The 20,988-nt window shown below is 42.1% G+C and overlaps 1 protein-coding gene across 8 annotated transcripts in view; it reads right to left on the bottom strand.

The window, feature by feature from the left end:
* KIF21A (kinesin family member 21A) overlaps positions 1-20,988 on the bottom strand; it is a 241,115-nt gene that overhangs the window by 75,610 nt on the left and 144,517 nt on the right. For all 8 annotated transcript variants that reach the window (XM_064505918.1, XM_064505941.1, XM_064505948.1 and 5 more), the window contains exon 2: positions 16,984-17,075. In XM_064505918.1, the coding sequence (XP_064361988.1) occupies positions 16,984-17,027 (44 nt within the window). In that variant the 5' untranslated portion in view covers positions 17,028-17,075. The remainder of the gene's footprint in view (positions 1-16,983; positions 17,076-20,988) is intronic.

Genomic DNA, 20,988 nt, shown 5'->3' with positions numbered 1-20,988 from the left:
ATAAAGACTGTCAGGGTCTTGCTCAATATCTTCTGTGGGAAAAAAAAAAAAATCCATTCGACTCTGGAACTTCACGTGAAAGCCAGTTTCCACACACCAGCTCCTGCCCCAAGGCTGGCGGGCAGAGCAGAGCCCTCTCGGCTGCAGCAGATCTGCGCCAAGGGCTGAGCTGCCCCCATTGCACATTTTCAGCCTTTTATCCAGGCTGAGGGAAATAATGCTGCAGGACTTGCAAGACCATACCTATATGGGGCTACGTAAATTGAGGTAGTAGCTGGTAGACAAGTCCAATTCTCTTCATTTATACACCTTCAGTTCTCACAGACACGAGCACCTACAGCACACTCAGATGTATGACCCTGAAGAAAGAAACCAGCACTGACAGGAAAATTGGGAATTTGATTAAAATTAAGAGCTATTTAAGTGTAGAGACTGCACGGAAAATGACTTCCCAGCTGGTAAAGTAGAAACCTCTTAAAATTTTTAATTTTTCATATTTGGTTAAATATAGGTATAAACACTCCAACTTTAATGGAATGTTTCAACTTCTTATTTGGTTGGTTTGGGCTAAAATTTCCACCTTGGAGAAAAAGTTGAAGTCATTATGGCTGCTTCCCTATTGCCTAGCTTAGTAAGATTCCCCAGTGCCAGTAGGGGAGGAGAACATCCTGCTCTGCTCTACCTAAGGCTGGAAAAATGTATTAGAGGAATGACTTAAACTGAACAAAACAGTTACACAGATTTAATACTGTTTAACTGACACTTATCACATCTCTAAAGTTAAAAATGTGATGCTTCAGTATTATCCAGAGTGTTAAGACTATCCAAAAAACTTATTCTCAACAGTAGCCAACATATCACCTGAGCTAGCACAGGAGGTTTTAACCTAACAGTAAGCGAAAGCACATGCCCTTCTACCTCTTCAGGAAAATATGGGCTAGTTTCATATTCCTGACTATTAATAATGTGTAAATAGAAAAGGCCGCTTGATTTTCTAATGGTTGGGCTTCCACTGCTGGCAGCTGGCTAGGCTGAACAAGTCCAGTGGGGAACTCACTGTGGGAATTCAGCTACTGTCATGTTTTACTTGCTACTACAATACAGACCTCACTGTGTTAGCAAGTCTGCAGTTTGGAATTACCACTAATAAAAATACTACTGGTAATACCATTTCAGCAAAGTTTTGGCTCCAGGACCGAGCATGAAATAAGTGCACCCGGGTGAACGTACCACAATGTAAGCTGACAAGCTCACAAACTCAGCTACAGAATTAACTCATGAAATGCAGGTTGTGAATAAAATCCAAGAAGAACTAGCTATTTCCTTGCTACCTGTATCTATTTTTAAAAACTGCTATCCACACTGGCATAACAGAGAAGTAAGTCCTTTCTTCCTTCATGTTCTAGCTACAGGCTGAATTTTTCATTAAGCTTCAGGTTCCCAGCTTAGATCACAAATCCAACCAGAACTCCAGAACTATTACTGCATAGCTGCTTTAAAAAAAAAAGAAAGAAAAATCATGCAAGAATATATAATCCACTGAGTAAAAAGCAGTTCTCCCAATTCTACACTACTCGCCCAGGAAGCTCTGCATACATTTCTGGAACAATCCTCCTCTTATGAGCACAGCTGCTAGCCCAGCCACTGCTCTGCCAGCCTCTCTCAGCTCCAGCCCACACAAAGCAGCAACACCTGATCCTGGGATCATTTCTATCTGCTGAATGCTTGACTGCAGCTCCTCGGGGACAAAAAGAAAAGTCTGTCCAGACAAGCTTCTTCAGGGTCAAAACCCATTTCTTTGTCTTGACTGAATTAAATCAGCTCTTCTTGGCACATAATAGTTCTAAATTGTACATTTCCCAGCTGCTCTGACAAACCATCAATGCAAGTCACTGGTGGTTTGTCCGAGTAACACAGTTCATAGTCGCTTCATGCACTGAAGGTAGCACAGATATCCTCAAAACACTTTTTTAATATAAAAAGTCTTTCACATTGTAAACAGTAAGTGAAAGCTTAAACCTCTTAGACATTGCAGCATGTTAGCACCACAGTAAAAGCAAGTGAGATGGCTGTGGACCCTGCCCCCAAACTTACAACCAAGTATCACAACCCTCTGAGCATGAGGCAAGAGAGGAGATCCATTGGCTTAAATGGGACTACTGACACTGCATTGGGGGGGGAGGGGGCATACAAGGCTTTCAAGGATCAGTATCAAAGACAACAAGAAACTTTGGTGATAAAAGGAATAATGTATATGCGTGCGCATAGTACAGTAATAGTGTAATACAACCCTGTGATAGGATATTATGCCAAGGCCTGTACAAACCTCTCAAAGGCTCATACTTTTAATAAAAGTTAAACCTGTTATTAGTTAAAGCTGTTTCAGAGTATTTCCTGATCAACATCAAGAAGTCGGATAATTTTATGTTAAAGCAAATTACAAACATTGCATCACAAATTGCTATGAGTCACAAACAACTGCCTCCCACAGCTATACACAAAAACATGATTTCAACTCAATGGTTGCACTCAACTTCAACCCTATACTACCGCTGTTTTCACAGTAAACCTTGAAAATCAAAATATCATACAGCAATAACAAAGGCCTAGCGGTTTGACCAATTCTGTTTCCACTTAAAATAGTTTCTTCTAGCACTACAAACAAAGGGGGGCTTTGGGGGGGGGGCAGGAAGCTGTCCATTTATTTCAACATATAATAATGGAGAAAAAATGAAAATTTGTGCAAAATTTGAGTTATACAAAAATTTCAGTGAAGGATTTAAGCAATTTCACTGCTGGACCTGAAAGAAATGCTAAAGCAAGGAACAACAATATTAAATCTCCTTCACTTTTAAAATACTCTTTTATACATACAAATATATAATATAAAATAAAAAAATATAAAAATACACTGTCAGGTTATTATTGTTATTTTAAACATGATAGGCAAGCACATGGTACCACCTTAGGATTCTCCCAAAAAGGTTTGTTTTCTCCCTGGTTTCTCTTACAGACTTTGCTTGCCCATGACTTATCACTCAACATTTTGTTTACATGGAAATACAAAGCTTTATCATCAAATCGAGCGCCTCTGCAATGCGGCTCTTATGCAAACCTCATCACATGAATAATTAGAAGGGCCCACAGGAAAAGTACAAATAGCATATTTCCCAATTATACTTACCAGAGTTAACCATTTCTAGACCGCTGAATTAAGAACCAATGGCTGAAGAATGGGAGCAAGACATATTTAAAATTATAAGCAAGACATAAATGTAGAACAGGGAGTGGGATTATACTGGAACTAATGAAAGGAGAGGATTTTGAAGTTTGAGGTCAGGATTGGTTACACTTTGCATGCATTCATGTTTTTAACTAAACACATAATTGGATTCTCAATGAAATCCAGTGACTAGTGTTACACAATGTGTCAGAACAGATCAAAAAACTAATAAATAAACAATCTCTCATCTTTTCCGTATTACCCATCGTCACTGCAGGTACCACAACCAGTTACTCCATAGTGAAAACAAGACTTCAGGCCAGCTTTTTCCGGCAGCTGCCGCAAAGCACTGCACTTCGGTTGGCGACTTCCAGTCCACAGCAGCCCTGCTGGCAGAGGGGCCTTGCAAAGGCGGCAGGAAGGCAGCAGCGCAGGGGCTCAGCAGCTGGAAACCAGTACCACAGTGACACTCTGTGTCCCAGCAAGCAAGCAACTTTCCATCAACCAACGCTAGTGCTCATACATTAGTGTACCCACATTTCTGTCAATGCATGATTTATCCTGTTAGTTTTTCTTCCTGTATTTCCTCATCTATTTTTAACATCTCCACAGAGGGAGCTTTCAGCCTCACAGGACAAACAGATACGGAAAATAAACCTCTAATTCATACATTGTTTTAACAGTAAATTGACTTAGAAGGAAAACGCCTTACAACGAGTTGAATACATTAATACCTGAAACCCTGGGTTATAAGGTAACTTTGAAATCATCAATCAGATCTTGCTGAAATACAAGACAACAAAGTGGCTAGCACAGTATTAATTGACAACATAAATGAAGAACCAAACCAAAAATCCTATGTCCTAAAGAAAACAGCAGGAGTGACTTCAGAGCAAAAACAAGTTTACAAATTTAAAGCTTGAAATATATTTACTATCTCTAAGTAATCATATATCGTTAACATCTTTAATTAATGCACTATATTCAAATTATAGCAGCTACATATTTCAAACAGAAAGCTGGCTAACAGCCAGGATCCCATAGTTTATTTTTATTAGAAGAATGGAAAAGTAACATAGTACCAATTCATATAATTTCTGAGCAAAGCAGAGGACCTCTCACATATATTGCTATGCTAGGACAACTTTCCACCTTCTTTATACTGAGGCAGCAACAAAACAGAAAGGCAGTTTTTGCTAAACAGTGTCAAGCAGTACGTTACAAGTATGTTCTGCTCCACCAGATATCCCTTGGTCAGGCCTATAGTCTTGCCCACAGAAGTCTAATCTTAAGAGAAAAAAGGCACACATGAAAAACAGAATACATGTTAGAAAAATCAGTAGTCAGTCTTCCAGCTAGACAACAGTTAGTTAAATTTCCTTGAAATATCTGCTAAAACCGGGGAGTCACTAACATTTCCTTGTGGCAACCTGAGAAATGGAAAGCAGATACCCTCAAAAAGAGATCATCAACTTTTAAGCACTTTCCTCAGTCTACCAGTGCATTCCTCTATTTTAAATGACTTGAGCTTCAACCAGGTAACTCTTAAACACATATCAGGCAGGCATCCAACAACACAAATCAAACAATGTTAGCTTTGCCCATACAGATCATATGAGCACGGAAACTCAGAGAAATAAATGAGAAGAAAACAAACAAGAAGAAAAAAAGATGTCTGAAAATTTTAAATCTGTTTTTCACAGCTGTAACAAGATAAAAGCTGACAGTGCACAAATTACAATTGATTGTGCATGAATTATAGTTAATTGCCCAAGAGTCATGAGAAAGTGTTCCAAGATAACTAAGTGATGCTTTGGGCTGTATTCACAAGATTATTACATGAAGCATGTGATAAACCAGTGACTATTGTAGGCATTTCTTTCTGACTTGCAGAAGATACTGTTTGAACAAAGCAGAAAAGCTGGAAGAATGAAACACAAGAACCATCGCAAGAGGGGGAAAAAAACAGACATGATAATTCTGACTATGAGAGGGCTAAAGAGAGCAGGAGTATCTAAAAAGCAACGTTAAATAGGGCTGGGGATTAATTACTCTCATTAGTAAGCTCAGCCACAAGAATAAATGAGCTTAAATTGTGGCAGAAGAAATGCAGGCAAAAAGGTGACTGCCAGTATTCCTGCAGAGAGAAGAAAGAGGGTTGTTATCCACTACTCTGAACAACATCACAAGTGCCTTCACAGCAACATTACAGCTACCATGAAATATTCTCCAGATCAGGTGGGGCAGGGGAGGATGGAACAGACTTAAAATAAAAAATAAATGCAAACCAAAACAAGAACCTCCAATACCTCTTGCAGAATATGCTTACAATATATTGCTTCCTAACAGCAGTGATAGCACTAGCATCACTGTACAAGTCGCAGAGTAACAAGAAAACCCACATAATCGCAGGGTCCCCCAAGAACCTGTTCTGTCCGTCATACGCAGAATTCCTCTGGAGAGGCGTCTGCTGAGCCTTTTCCTGGAGCTCTCCCCAGCATCTCATCCTTTCCAACAGGCTATGGAGACAGCTCTCGAGAACTCTATTATCTTGGCGACCTTTAGGTCTTATCTGACCACTTCCGGTATCTAAGAGAAGATTACCAAGAAGACAGAGCCAAGCTCCTTACTGAGGTGAGGATGCTGGACAGTGGTCAAACTAAAGCAAGAGACTTTTCAACTTGGCATACGGACAAAGTTTTCACCATGAGGACAGTCAAGCTTTGGTTGCCCAGAGAGGCTGTAGAATTTCCATCCTTGGAGGTCTTTAAGGCCCAACTAGATAGAGCCCTGAGCAACCTACTCTGAATTTAGCTTTGACCTTGCCTTGAACAGGAGGCTGGATGAGATGACCTCCTGAGGTCCCTTCTAACTGGAATTAGTCTAAGTTTAAGCTTCCAAATCTGTAAGGCTTTATTATTCATGTGGACATTGTCACACCTCCATAAGCATATTCTGACCTCCAGATTGGATCATTCAATTATGCTGAATACGGATTTGGGCAGTGGATGTGCAGCTTCACAGAATTATAAACAATTGAGATGGAAAGGACATGGAAAGGTCAGAATTCATTCACCCACTCTAGCTTTCTTCATCAAGGTAATATCATCAACTATGCCCAAAACATTCCTGGCAGATAACAGTTTAACCTTTTTTTTTTTTTTTTTTTTTAAGAAGTCTCCCATATGGGGAATTCTACATTTCTACAAGCCAACTGTTCCAGGACATCCATCCTTACAATAGAAAATGTTTTCTTCCTAACTGATATTTTCTTTATTGTAATTTAAGCTTATTACCTTTTGTCAAGTTCACCATGAATACAAAGAACAATTTCCCTTCTACTTTGTATTTGCAAGCATACTGGCCCATTTTTTTTCACTCAACTATCATCCAAAATACAGGCAACACCACTTTATAAAAGTCCCCTCTACCCAAGAAAATGTTTCATCATTCAGCAGCCAGAAGAGTTAAAAATCAATAGATGCATTGGCCCTTTGGAGGGTCTGAGGCACAGAACAAAGCACTTTCACCCAAAGCTGTCGTCTGTAGAATGTTTCTCTTTCTTTCGAGCCTACCAAGGCTTTACTTGTTAACATTTAAAGAACAATGAAAAGCCCATCTGTTCCCCAATGGCTTTGCTGACAATAACGAAATATATCTACTGCTAAACTTAGATGACCAGCCAATGTAGGTCACTTTGGGGAGGGGGCGGGGGGAAGAAGGGGAGGGGAAATCAGTCTGAAGCTTCTTTTTAAAAAACAAAAACAAATCAGCATAATTAAATACCAAACAGTTTACCTGTCAATACTAGTTCAGAGCTATCCGGTCCTATCTCAGATCTAATATTTAGAGCTCATTGAACACCAGTCCACTTTTGCTGAACTCAAAGTTCTGCTAATGAAGATCGAAATGGCAACTCTATTGTTCCTGAGTGATGGGAGGACTGATTAGATGGGACAGAAATGTTAGCTGCACTCTAAGTGACACACATTAAACAGGTGGCCTTCTCTCTGATCCATTACTTTTTCAAACCCTATTAGAAGTAGACTCTTCTCTCTTTCCTCCTGCCTAAAAAAAATACATATTCAGATACTTACTCCCCTTAACCCTACATGAAAACATTTTCTCATCTTTAAAAAGTTTCAAACAATTCACTTATAAAACAAATCAAGCTTTCTAAAATGTAATAATTATTCACTATCACAACAATTCTAACTTACTGGAAAAAGAAAATATGTAAGATGTTTAGGCAGTATCAAAATCCCTAGCCTCCAAATTAATGTATACAGGTAAGACTTTTCCAAAAACCCATCCAAAGGCATCACACTACAGGACCAGAGTCTAAAAATAATGATTTCTCATATACTTAAAGACTAAACTTCAAAAGAAATAGAACTGAGCACAAGCAGTGAAATACTCCTTACTTGAATAACTTACGTAGAGTGAAAACCAAAACAATGCATGGTTTGCTGAGCAGGTAAAAAAGGATTAGTCAGCTGTCTGCTACAGATCAAAGTGCCTGGTACAGTCATAACTTTTCTGTTCGCACAGAACCAAATCACAGAAAGAAAAGTAAAGCAATATATGTGCTTTAGAAATATAGAATTTTTAATTCTAACACCACAGGGTTCATGTTTTCATAGAATGTAATGACTAACTCAGGTGTTTTAGTAGCAGTTGTTTTTTCTCATGATGCTGCATTACATATTATGCCACACCATAAGTGTTTACTGTACTTTGAAGCTACATCTTTGCCTAAACAAGCGTATGACATAATTCTGAGAAGACAATACATGTCAGCAGAGCACAGGGAAGCAAGTTTGGAAAGAACATACAAAGTACAGAAGAGACCGATCACCTACCTTCATATCCCTCTCATATTCTCATAAAGGTAGAGAGACAGCAACATAGATATTCTGTCCTCTGGAGGACAGAATCAAACACAAACTGAGACAAAGTTACTGCCACAGTTAGCAAATATATTTAATAAGTACTCCTAAATCAGAGCCTAGGAAACCCAAAAATCTTGGAATCATGAGCTACTCAGAGTGACACAAAAGGACTCATCTCCAAGTCAGACCCTTCATGGAAGAAGGGTCCAACAACACAAATGCTGTGAATGGCTGGCTTTGAAAAACAAAGTTAAATAGCTAGGGAACGGCTTCATTTTAAATAAACTATATATAGACATGTTGTTTAAGTCAGTTTCTACTTTTCTTCACTTTATTTCAAAAAGATGCAGATTATCAGGCAAAATGATGCCAAATGCTTCAAAGAAAGGAGCTTATCTGGGTTCCTCCATTCTGCACAATACCAAGGGTTGTACTGTATATGGAAAGTTTCTTATCAAGTTTGCTAGTGACATCAGAATTATGCAAGACTATGAATTTCATTATTCGTAATATAGTTACAGATGATACTCTTTCTTACATATTTTTAAACTATTACTGATAACTTAAATAACCCTTTATCAACATCATTAACAAGTTATATACTTCAGTATAATCTCTTGACCTATGCTAATGCTACACAGCTATACAGCTTTTCAGCTTAAGGTATCCCTTTAACTTTGGGATTTTAGCAGTGTTAAGCAAAAGACAACTATCATGGTTAGAACAGAAGGGGGAGGGGAGAGAGAGTCAGCAAAAGCAATTTATAAACACACAGGCCCCAAAAAAGACAATAGCCAAACAGCTGGGGCCTGACCCAAGACATGGAATACCTTTGTTCAAAACCCCAGGTTAGTTTAGGCAAAGAGAAGCCTGTTTGATCAAACTGTTCCATTATCAAACAAAAAAAAACACACAAAAAACAGAAAAGAAAGTGTCAAACCGAGACACCTTATGAAAGGGAGATATTTTCTCTTCAAACCTATTAGTTGTCTCCTTCCATATGTTCAGCTGTGGTAGCTAAGTCATCATGCTACAGTATGCTATAGTTATTTAAGTGTTACTCACCTTTGGAGTCAGGTTTGACACAATGCTTTCAGTGTTTTATTGATGTTTTTAAAGGATCAATTATGTTGAACGTAAATGAAGGTGAAAATAAATATCCTTCAGAACTACGGTACACAAAAGAAAGCATTTCAACAAACTTTTGTAGAATTCTTGAAATATGTAAGAACAAGAAAGTATGGCAAAACTATACAAAATCTAAAGTTTCTTGCAAAGAGTTAGGTATTTGTTAATTGGTTAAAAAAAACAACTGAACAATGCATAGTTTCTGTAATAACATGAATGCAAGAACCACCAATGAGACATCAAAAATTATCTAGATAAATCCTTTAACCCATTTTTAAAGTTAACCATGGAAATGCACTCAGGTTGGGTGCATATAATTTACTGTGAATACCATATCATCATAACCCTTCACTAAGGTTTTGGTGCTCTCAGCTTTCTTTGTTGCAGCTCCACAATCAGCAGACCCAAGGGACACAAGTCATTCAGCTCTGTTAGGTAGACTTCAGAATCTAAAAGTCCTTAAAGGGAGCATTGTCCGAGATGGCAAGCCCAGCATATGTCCATTGATTTAAAAAAAACAAAGGGGGGGGGGGGGGGCAGGGAATTATTCCAGCAGTGAAGGACTTCTAACAGTGTTGAGGATAGTAATGAAAACAACTAAGGACCAAATGGGACCCCCCCTCCTTTTTTCCCCATACAGAACTATCTAGGAAGTATTTTATACTGTATATATATATTTTTATATTGATTGTCTCTGAATCAGCAGCGTCACTGCTCTGCTTCCAGTATTATTGATATTTCATGTCAAATCACATTAAAACCATGCTGGTGTTAATGCTGGCTGGAGAATAAGGCCTGCACTCAGAGAACAAACATGGCTAACAGGAGCGTTCACGTCCACGTTGACTATCCCAAATGAGCACTCCAAATTGCCATCACCAACTCCAACTACACTCCATAGGCAAGCACTTCAGAGCAGTCCCCAGCATATGGAAAGACTTTTATTTTGTGCCTATACAAATAATGGCTTTCATCACACATTACCAGAAATGCATCAGTTTAGAAAGGTTACTGTTTTCAGGACCAACATGAGCAACTTCCAAAAAGGAAAAGTATCAGATGCATGTCCTTCTGTGGGTTTTCAAGGCAATGCACGTGCCTCACATTTTAAAATATAACTTGAACAGACCTTCCCTACACATCACAAAGTCATTCTGGAGCTGACCTTAAAACCTTTTCACTATCTTCCATTTGCATCTTGTTGCTATGGTAAATGCATCAAACAAGAGAACATGTTTCAAAAGTAAGGCTTCATTTCTGCCTTTAGTCACACTGGAGCAGACACACTTACTTCAGCAAAGTTTCACTAAGGAAAACTGGAAAAAAGAATCCTAGAAACCTACAAAAAAAAGAGGGGAGGAAGGGCAGGAAAGAAATCAGCAAAGATTCAAACAGTTTTAAAGGCGAGTGGAAAGAGGACACAGAAAGAGGCACAGCTCATGTAGTTGCTGTTGCGGTCTTGTTTGGTTTTTTTTAAACAAAACTTTTCTGGTTTTCAGTTCAAGTATTTTTTAACTTCTTGCAAGTATTTTACACAGGTACTATATTACTATAAGAAAAAAGTTCTCTGCTCCAGCAGCCCCAGATATGTAAGGCTACTAAATCCCCTCCTTTAGCTCACGGGGGGGGGCACCTACAGAGGTTTTATTTCCCAGTGGCAATGAGGCATGAAAGCTGAACGATGCTGAACGCGATGGCTGAATTCCAACAGCCATCTCGGACTGGGCAGCAAGAGCTATCTATAAAACACTTAAAAGCAAATAAAGGGAAAAAGCAGGGGGAGGGAGCTAGGCTCCCTTGCTCCCAAGTACAAGGGCCATTCAACTATTCTAGGAGAATTTATAAAAGTCACACAGAAAAAATGAAGTCTCAAATTCAGTAAAGGAATCTCTGGGACAAACAATATAAATCCTAACTCTCCACAGCACCGAAGTAGCAAAGAGAACACCATTAGATGCAAATTGGTGACTAACTCTATGGATTTTCAGAGCGAACTAAATCCCTAGATCTTCTATAGACTTTGGAAAATGCCAAGTAAAAAAAAAACAATTCATCCACAAGCATGAACAGACCAATACCACTGAACTTGCTTGTCACCTTGTCACTCATTGATTCTTTTTCGTGTCCCCTCCTCCCTCAATTCAAGAGGTATTCATCTTCAGGCAAGGAAAATATGTCATCCAGAGTAAAGTCCAACTATGCATTCTTTTCTCACCTTCAAAAAATGTGTTTACGCCACAGGAGTGATGAAGAAGGAAGCTTATTTCCTAGAAAGCAAGACCACAGATTTCAGCCTGCCCCAGGCAATATCAGTTACAGATGACTGAGTCAGATGTGACAAAACCTGAATTAATTCAGCAGCAGATGGTGTTGTGTATTTTTTCAGCTAAAACACAAAGCAAAACATATGGATGAGGTGGAGTAAAGCTTCAGTGAAGGAGGAGGGAGTATTTGTTTAAATTACAGAGCAAAGAAAAACATGAAAACTAACAGAAGATATGCAACAAGAGCTTTCTAAAAACTAAACTTATTTTGTAGCCTTCCAATATCAGACTCACTCTCAAAAAGCAGTATTTCCTCATACTTAACATGACCAAAAAATTAGTATTTAATATTGTTGAATGAGCTTTCTTTTGTGGGGTGTACTTGCATATTGTTACACTGCTGAACTTCATTAATACAGTTATTTTTTGAGACCTTTTCCCCAGAAAACTGCCACAGCTTCATGTGATTATAATGGGATATTAATAACTATTGTCTAAAAAAAAAAAAAAAAAAAAAGAAAGAAAAAAAGTTCATTTTTAGGAGCCAATGGACAGTACTGTAATCTATTGCTGTTGCTTGTCTACTTAGGGAGTGATTTATACAGCACAAGAATGCTTAGCACTGTATGGGAAGCCTGAAACGGTACCCCTGCGCGCCAGAGCTTAGACTGCAAACCACAGAACGCACAGCTATTCATCCCACCTTTGAGGTAGGAGGCTTAATTACAAGCATAAGTGTTTGCAGAATAGCAACCTAAGGAAGAAAACCAATTTCAGCAGCAGAGTGCTTCAAAATACACCTGTCACAAATACAGGTTGCTTCCACTCAGCTGCTTCTTTCCTCATGTATTTAACAGTAGTTCAATCCAGCACTGGGGAAGAGAACTCCAGTGTAAAACATATTAAAAAAACTGTAGAAAAGAAGAATGCAGAAGACAGAGAGAGTCATAACAGTGACAAACTGCAGATTTGCACAGGGAGAAAAAAAAAGGCACACAGAAACTAGCAAAGGAGAAAAAAATGCAGAAGAGGGCCAACTTGTCATGCAGTTTGAGAACTGGGGGCGTGAAAGCAGCAATCCAGTGTTCCTGTAACCAATTTATGCGATGGAATGGGTAATGTTAGAAGTGATAAACACATCCTATTTCACTTATCAAAAGTTAATGGTATATTCCAATTTCATGCTACAAACAGTTGGCTTAGCAGCACAAATCTCTGTTCCCCAGCTGACTTAGCAAAATTATATATATATTTTTTTCTTTTAGAGTAGTTCCTCTCCCTTTTGGAATATCAGAAGGGGACTATTTTTAATTCATCAGCTACACTTACTACTTCCACTGTTACTAAAAAAGTTTCCTCAATAGGTCTACTGCATTTTGAATATAAATCCATACTTGGCAAGCATCAAGATCTCAGCTTTGCGAAGAAGTGTTAAAATGTATTGCAGGCATTCCCCCAGGAAACAGTAAGGAGGACACTTCTGAAATGATTCAGGGAAGAGCTGAGTGGCTGGATCCCACAGGTGTCCTGCACATATGAGGAGGAAGGTACCAATACTCACTCTTTGCCTGAGAGATGAAACACAGAGAACAGACAGCAATGATACCAGCTGAAGTAGTAGTAATCATATACTCTTGTCAGAGTAGGGAAGAAGGCACATGTACATAAACGTGCTGAGGATGCCAAAGCAGAAAAAAGGAAGTTTTTTACAGCTCTTTTCTACTCACTTAAATATATCTGATAAATATACTGTTCCCTATCTTCTTTCTTTCTGCCATTTTGCTTTCTGCCATTAACACGAGCACTCTCAGGTGGGCTTCATCTTTCATAATGACAACTTGTCCAATTCCAAAGCTCTATTTCCTTTAACTTCACCAACTGTCATTTAATGTCCCATCTGGGTCATCCAACAAGGTCTCAGTGACCACCTTACTTTCTGATTATTGTTCAGATTCCACAGCTATTCATCTTTTCATGTAATTCTTCATTACTTCTTGTTTTCATGTAGCACCTTAAAAGCAGCATTACACATCAGCACTGAAGCTTATCATCTCCATGCCTGTGGCTTCCACTGACTCAGAGTAAATCAAGGCCTCCTCTTCCTCTGGAGGATGAGGAGACAGATGTTTACTTCAGTGTTCCACAATTTTGATGTCTTCTCCATAAGAAGATCCACATAATAGACATCTTTCCATGCTTCATCAAACAGATGTCCTTCAAGGAAGCCTTCCAGATGAGCTCTATCTAAACACTATCACTCTCCAAGAGCTCCCTTGTTAAACACATGTCCAAAACACAGAGGACCCAAGTCCAATCCCTCTTGTCTGCTTAGATCATCACCTCTAACATGCCCAAACCCCACAGTTGCAAGCCATGTGGAGGGAGGACAGGCACTAATTCTCATCTCCTATTGAAGCTATTTCAGTATGTATGAAGCAGGTAACATCTGGTTGGTGAAAGTAAGCACGACTCTGGTTTAAGGCACTGACACAGCACAAATCCCAATCGCTGGACAGCTCATACAATGACTCTTTAACATAAAATACTAGCACGGGCTGCTGGTATCAAAGATCCCAATCTTAAGCGAGAACTTCATCTACTCAACGTTGCAGGAAGCCTAGATGCTATATTCAGGTTGCGGACACCACTAAAGTGGCAAGACATAAAAGTTAGGAGCTATACTCTACGTCCCTTTGTGGACTTGGTTGCAGTAACAGCTGCCTATGATATTTATACTATTAACTTTTGCTGAGGAGGCTATAAAACTTTCATATGCTGAGAAGACATTTACGAAAGCAAGATGACAACTTCAGATCTACAAAGAGGGTAGCTTTTACATTTAAAAAACAGTCATCTGATTAGATAACTATCACAGGGTTCTCCGATTTAATCTGAAAAACACTACACACAGTCACACAGAGGAATGCAAAGAGCAAAGCTCTTTTTGAAATTTGCACATAGTCATCAAAATTGTAAGTCCACAAGTCTTTCAGTGGAGACAATAGGAAAAGAGGGTTTTTTCTTAATTGGGCGGTTTAACATTAGTTACTGGATTATCTGCCAAACTATTTTCAGCTTTCATGCTTCACACTAAGCTGAAGTATTTAGCTCATCATTCAGAAACCCATTATCACATTGAAGAAAATGGAGAACAATTAGCGTGCAAGATGACAGCTTGAAGGTGGAGCTAATTGGAAAGAATGAAATAGTTTTCAATTGTGTTGTATACAATTAAGTGAGATAAACATGTTCTGGAAAACCAATTTGCTAAACAGTTTCAGTGATGTCTATTCTATAATCTGTGTTTAAAGTTTAAGCAAATTCAGTTTGCAGTAAATTCAGTGCAACATCCATTTGAAATACCTTACTTCAGTTACCTCCACATGAGCTACAAACTACAAATTAGTCCTGCTGTATAGCAACTGCTGTTCAAGAAACATACATGTAAAAACAAAGACTCTAATTCATCACAAGAGTGGAGATCTTCACTGAACTAAGCTCAGATTCACAATTAAAAAACAAAAACAAGAAAACAGAACACAGTAGTTTTCCTAATACACTGTACAGTGGTGCACTGATAAACAGTGAGCTGCATGATCAGTCAAATTTTAACTGCATAAAATATACAACCAGATTTAACAGAAAACATGAAGTTTACAGACAGACACTGGCATGGGGGAAAAATAATTGTGTATGCTCTTGTTCTTGATTTCTAAGCATAGAGAGAGAAATCTTGTACATAAATAGTTAATCTTCCAAAAGGAAGAAAGCAGACAGGAGGAAAGATGTAATCCTTCATTACCATTGAACTGCACTCAGACAGAGGGGGTTTGAGATGTCAGATGATGATTTTACAAAAGTACACCTTGTAACATCTGCAGTTTCTTTTCAAGAGCTACAATGAACCATTTTCATTTAGCTAGCTGATTTTAGTTCACTTTTACACGGTTATTTGCCACCTACCCTTTCTAATCTGTTTATCACACATCTGCAACTATAAACCTATTTGCATCACTAGGTTTTATTTAATTCCAAGTTACAACAAACCTATGTATTTGTAATGTATTTCCACGTCACTATTTTTTTTGGCTCAAAACATATTTAGTATTTTCTTTAAATGACAGAGCAGTCAGTTAACCTGTAACACACCCTATTTTTAGGATCACACCTATCTCATATTTTCCTTTTTGAAAATACAGCCTAATTACCCTATGGAATAACACCTCCCTGTACTTCATGTGCAAAATGCTTCAACAGATGACAACACTCACAAAAGCATCTCCCTCCATAGAAAATGCTACTGCAAGTGGTAAGCAGCATACACCCCATGACAACGCAGGGGCAGTGTTTCTCTGTTCAATAAAAATGTTTTTGAACTGTTCCCCCCACACACACACCAACAACAGCATTCAATAACATTGCTTATTCCTACAGCCTTCAGAGAGAGAGAAAAAGAGAGATACAGGGAGACAAAGGAGGTGGATAACACTTGAATTATCTAGTGAAGATGAGACCTATGTAGTGGTTCCAAGGACCAGGGATAGAAACAGAACCTGCCCTAAAGTCTTGTTTCTAGCAGCATGATGATACAAGTGCATCAGCACGTAATGTAAAGACTCTTTAAAGAAAAAAGATCATCTTTCAGTATCACAGTCAAAATCCAAATATTGACAAAACATATAAATCTCCTTTCACAGCTGAACTAGCAAAGTCATCTTCAAAATTAAGGCATCCGTGGGCTAATCTGGAAGTGCTTCAAACGATAAAATAGTATCTTCACATAGAAACCCAAGAAGAGCCAAACTCACTGAAAAACAACAGATTTTTATCTCTGATAAAAGAGTAATTTGAACTGGCTGATGTTTTAAAAAGATTTAGGCTCCACTCCCATTATGACTTCTAAATATATTTATTCTTTTTTATTGTGGCCATCTCACGCAAGCCCACCGTGGTGGGTAACGTCAGGCACAACGTGCAGGGAATAAAAACCTCTTGCTTAGCAACGCAAACTGCACCACTGAAGTCAGGGGACTATTTTATTACCAGTCTACCTCCATGAGTAAGCATCTGCAGCAGCGGGCTACAATGAGTTGGGATTTTTCTTTGCTGGTATTGCTGGAAATGAGAGGCAAACGACTCAAAACGTGTTTTTTTCCTTCTTCTGCTATTTCCAAGAGAGAAGAGCACCATGAGGCAGTTGCCAGCCCGGGCTCCGGTGACTCGCTATTTCTGCTGCGGATACGGACGAGGGCGGCCGCGGGGGCTCCTCCACCTCGCCGCGCCCAGCCGCGCCGGGCTCGGCCGCCGGGCGCCCCGCGCAGCCACGCGGCGCCGACACCTGGCGGCGGGGGGGGAGGCCGCCGCCGCCGCCTCTCGGCCCCGCTCCGCGCCGCCGCCGCCCGCCGGGGGCACCTGCCGCGCCGGGGCCGCCCCGTCGCCCGGCCACCTGCCGCCCGGCCCCGCGCCGCCCGCTTACCTGACCGCCACCCGCACCGAGCTCTCGTCCTGGCCGGCCGACATGGTGGCGGGCAGCGGGGCGCCGCCGGGAGGGAGGAGGAGGAGGAGGAGGTGGAGGGAGGAGGTGGAGGCAGCAGCTGCGGCTCCCGGCTCATCTCCCCCCGCGGGCCCTCGGCCGCCGCTCTCCAGCCATTTTAGGTGCCTGAATGAATAGGTAGGAGCAGCGGCAGCGCTGGGCGGTCCGCGCCGCTCCTCCTCCTCCTCCCCCCGCCCCGCGCCGCTCCGGCCCTTCCAGCCCCTGGGCGGGCGGGGCTGGCTGTCACTCAGGCGGGCGGGCGGCCCGCCGGCTGGCGGACAAGGGAGCCGCGGGCGCCCGGCCCGGCCTGGCCCGGCCTCTGCGCCGCCGCAGGCCCCCTTCGCTTCGCTCCGCTCCCCTCCGCCCCGCGCCGGCCGCCGCAGGGCCGCTCAGCCGCAATGCGTCAGCAGGCCCGGCCCCGCCCCCCCCGGGCACCGCCGGCCGCCGCCGCCCGGGCACCGCGCTGCCCGCCGTCGGCACCGGCACCGGCACCGGCACCGCGCGGGGTGGTGCTACGCGCGCACACACACGCGCCACACACACACACCCCCTCCTTCACACACAGCTCTTACACACACAGCCCTCCTTCACACACACACCTGTACACACACACCCCTCTCCACACACAGCTCTTCCACACACACTCACCCCTCTCTTATACACACACACACACACACACGGCTCTTACACACCTCTCCACACACCACGCTTTCCCCTCACACATACAGAGATACACACACACCGCTGCACACACACACGACAGTTACACACACACCTCTCCACACACACCTCTCCACACATGGCAGTTACACCTCTCCACACACATCTCTACGCTCACACCTCTCCACACACAGCAGTTACACACACACGTGTCCACACACACACAGCAGTTACACATACACCTCTCCACACATGGCAGTTATACGCACACCTGTCCACACACCTCTCCACACACACACAGCAGTTACACACACACCTCTCCACACACACACGGCAGTTACACGCACACCCTTTCCCCACACGCACGTTTCCATGCCCACCTCTCTACACACCCCTTGCACACACAGCCACGCAGCGCCCCACGCACACTAGCAGCCACAGGCACGCGCGGCTCCATCCACGGCGCGTCACTCGGGCGTGCGGCACTAACGCACAACACGCAGCACGTGCGCCGCACACACGGCTCCCCCGCACGTACGCTCACACAGACGCACTTGTGCCTCGGAAATGTGCGCCGCGCTTCACACGCGCTGCGTATCCCGCGCACGTGGCCCTCTTACACCCGGCTACACCGTGCTGCGCACACACAGCCCCACACAGCCACAGCGCTGCACACGTGCACGGGGCTACAGGCGCACACGGCCCTTCACACACGTACACGCACACCCACGCACACCCAGGGCTCTCTTCGGGCCCCGTGCCGGGAGAGCTGGGCGCAGCCCCGGCCCAGGCAGGGCTGCTCTGGGGCTGGGCTTCACTCCTCCGCCTGCTGCGCTGCCCTGGGCAGGAGCGTGCCGCCTCGCTCCCTCCTCCTCGCCGCTGGCCTGCGCGGCAGCACGGCCCTCCCGGGCCGCGGCAGCACGCGCTGCCTGGTGCCGCTGGCCCTCTTCGGCAGGTTCATTTGCCCTCGCCGCTCCAGCCAGACATCGCTGTTCTCACCTCCCTAATGAAACGCCTGGTTTCTAGCTGGAAACTGAGTGGGCGGATGACATTAATTTTTGATGCAAATAGTATCCCTGCCAGGAAACAAGCCCGGTTATTTTGCCCAAAACAATTCACATTCTTAAGCAAGATTTTCCACCGGAATAGGTCCGCTTTTGGATTTGTAATGATATGCTAAAAACCTTGCAGTTCAAGTTATTTTGCTTCTGATAGCGAACGCTGTTCACGCCCAGGCGCCTGCCTCTCCGTCGGAGATGGGCAGGTGAGGTGCAGCTGCAGGCCGGTGTCTCCAGCCGTGTCCCTGGCTCTTCCAAATGGCAAGTCCCTTCTCCTCAGGAAAAAATCCACTGTATCATTGCCTCCACTGCAAGTTTCTCACAGTTATTTTCTCACCTGTTTCTATTTTCCTCTCTTCGTTTAGAAGTTGTCTTGGTTCTGGAAGATGGCCTGCCTGGGAGTGGATGTACAAAATGGTAGTCATGTTTCTTCTGAATTGTGTACGACCACTGTACAAAGCTCCTATAGCATTCGAAAATATGGCTGATTTAAGCTGTATGCCATATAGCTGAGGTATCCTGAGACACTTTTAATGGAAAGGCAGAAAAATGGACACACAAATATCAGTCTGAAGTCACACAAGGAATCAGGTACAAGCAGAATCGGCCTAAGTTTCCCTGGACTTTCGGCCAGAAACTGTATTCTCTATTTTGAGTCAGAGGCAAGGTGCTTTGCTTCTCTTTTTTCACAGTATTTTGAAGAACAGGCAAGATAAAACCTAAAGAAAAAGCTCCTGAAAGTGAATTGCAGTAGCATTCACGTGAAATAGCCTCCGAACAGAAGTGTTAGAAAGCTCACAGTTCAGGGCATTTCAAACTACTGTGGGCTAAACACTCATAAATGCGTTGTACATCTACCTGTACTATACTGAGCTGTTTAAAAACACTTGCGGCCCATCCGTGCTGAGTGGCATCCTATTACATAATCAGGTTACCATAATTTATTTATATCAGATTTACAAATGGAGCTTCTGCAGTGAACACAGGAAAGACAAAGGTCACTGTGTTTTTGCTCTACTAGCAGGGCAGTTTAAGTAAATTGGAAACTTTCTTATCCGAAAGTATCCAGTAGTTCCCTTCTGGCTGACACAGCTAGAGGCAAATGCAACAAACAGGCTAAGGCCAAAGCTGTACCTCGGCAGTGCCGGTCTGTGCTCCTGTCTCACAGCACCTTCTGCTGCGTAGGCCCTCTTACAGCAGAGCTTATCAACATGACCCTGCGCCTGCGCGTAAGCCTGGCAGGTCCATGGCTGCAGCGCAAGCTGTGCTAAAACCCCGGCAGAAAATAAAAGCTGCAGGAGCCATTTGTGACTTTCTCAGCCCTGGCTGCTCAGGCCCAGGATGCAATTTTTGCTGGGGCTATTTCTTTTTCTAACCCTCCTCTGCCTCCTAGACATGTGGCTCAGCTTGACCACATCCAGTCCTTTCTCTTCCACATTGAAAACGAACTTAGCAAACCGAAAAATCTGGCAGAAGTCCTCTTAAGCCTAAAGTTATATATACAGATAGGTAGGTTTTTACAGGATTGAGGCCTTTGTGACAAGGATTTTTTATCCACATTGGGATTAAACAGGAAGTCATAACTTTCAGTATTATACTAAAACTAGTTTTTTCTAATTTATGGCTATTTCAGTCCTACGTTAGTACATGCATGTTTTCCATCTGAAATAATTTAGTCTAATGTCAGACCTACTGTTACTCCTCTGAAATTAATTTAGAAAGTTACATTTAGCTTCTTGTCATTTTTCATACAGATTGCCTGTTTTGTGACCTTTCAAATATAAAGCAGGAAAAAAACCTTGGCCCCATTTCCTTAATGACAGATTTTTCACCATATTCCCCATTTCCAGAAAACATGCAATCTTTTTAATAAAAAACTGCTTTATTTTGGATTTCTCCACTTTTTCAGTGTAAGCAGTCTTTCTGCTATATTGTTGACTTGGCTGCCCCAGAAAACTTAGACCAAATCTCCTGCTTCTCAGTTATTGTAGTTGACCTCTGCTCTCCAGCATCCTATTCATCTCATTGCAGGATTACCTTGAATAAATAAGGGCACGATCACTCCCTTTCTTTAATTGTCTAAGTAAATAATCATTTTGCCAACAGTCTTGTTTATCTTTAATATATAGCTATCTTGCAACACTTGCAGATTTGCCAAATCTCACAACTAATGAGTGAGGTTTTCTGGAAGGCCCCCTCTCCTCACTCCCCTTAGCAGGCATGCCTGCAG

This window comes from Dromaius novaehollandiae, chromosome 1, assembly GCF_036370855.1.
Source record: "Dromaius novaehollandiae isolate bDroNov1 chromosome 1, bDroNov1.hap1, whole genome shotgun sequence".
In the NCBI taxonomy this organism is placed as follows: domain Eukaryota; kingdom Metazoa; phylum Chordata; class Aves; order Casuariiformes; family Dromaiidae; genus Dromaius; species Dromaius novaehollandiae.
This window is presented reverse-complemented; position numbering and strand designations above follow the sequence as displayed.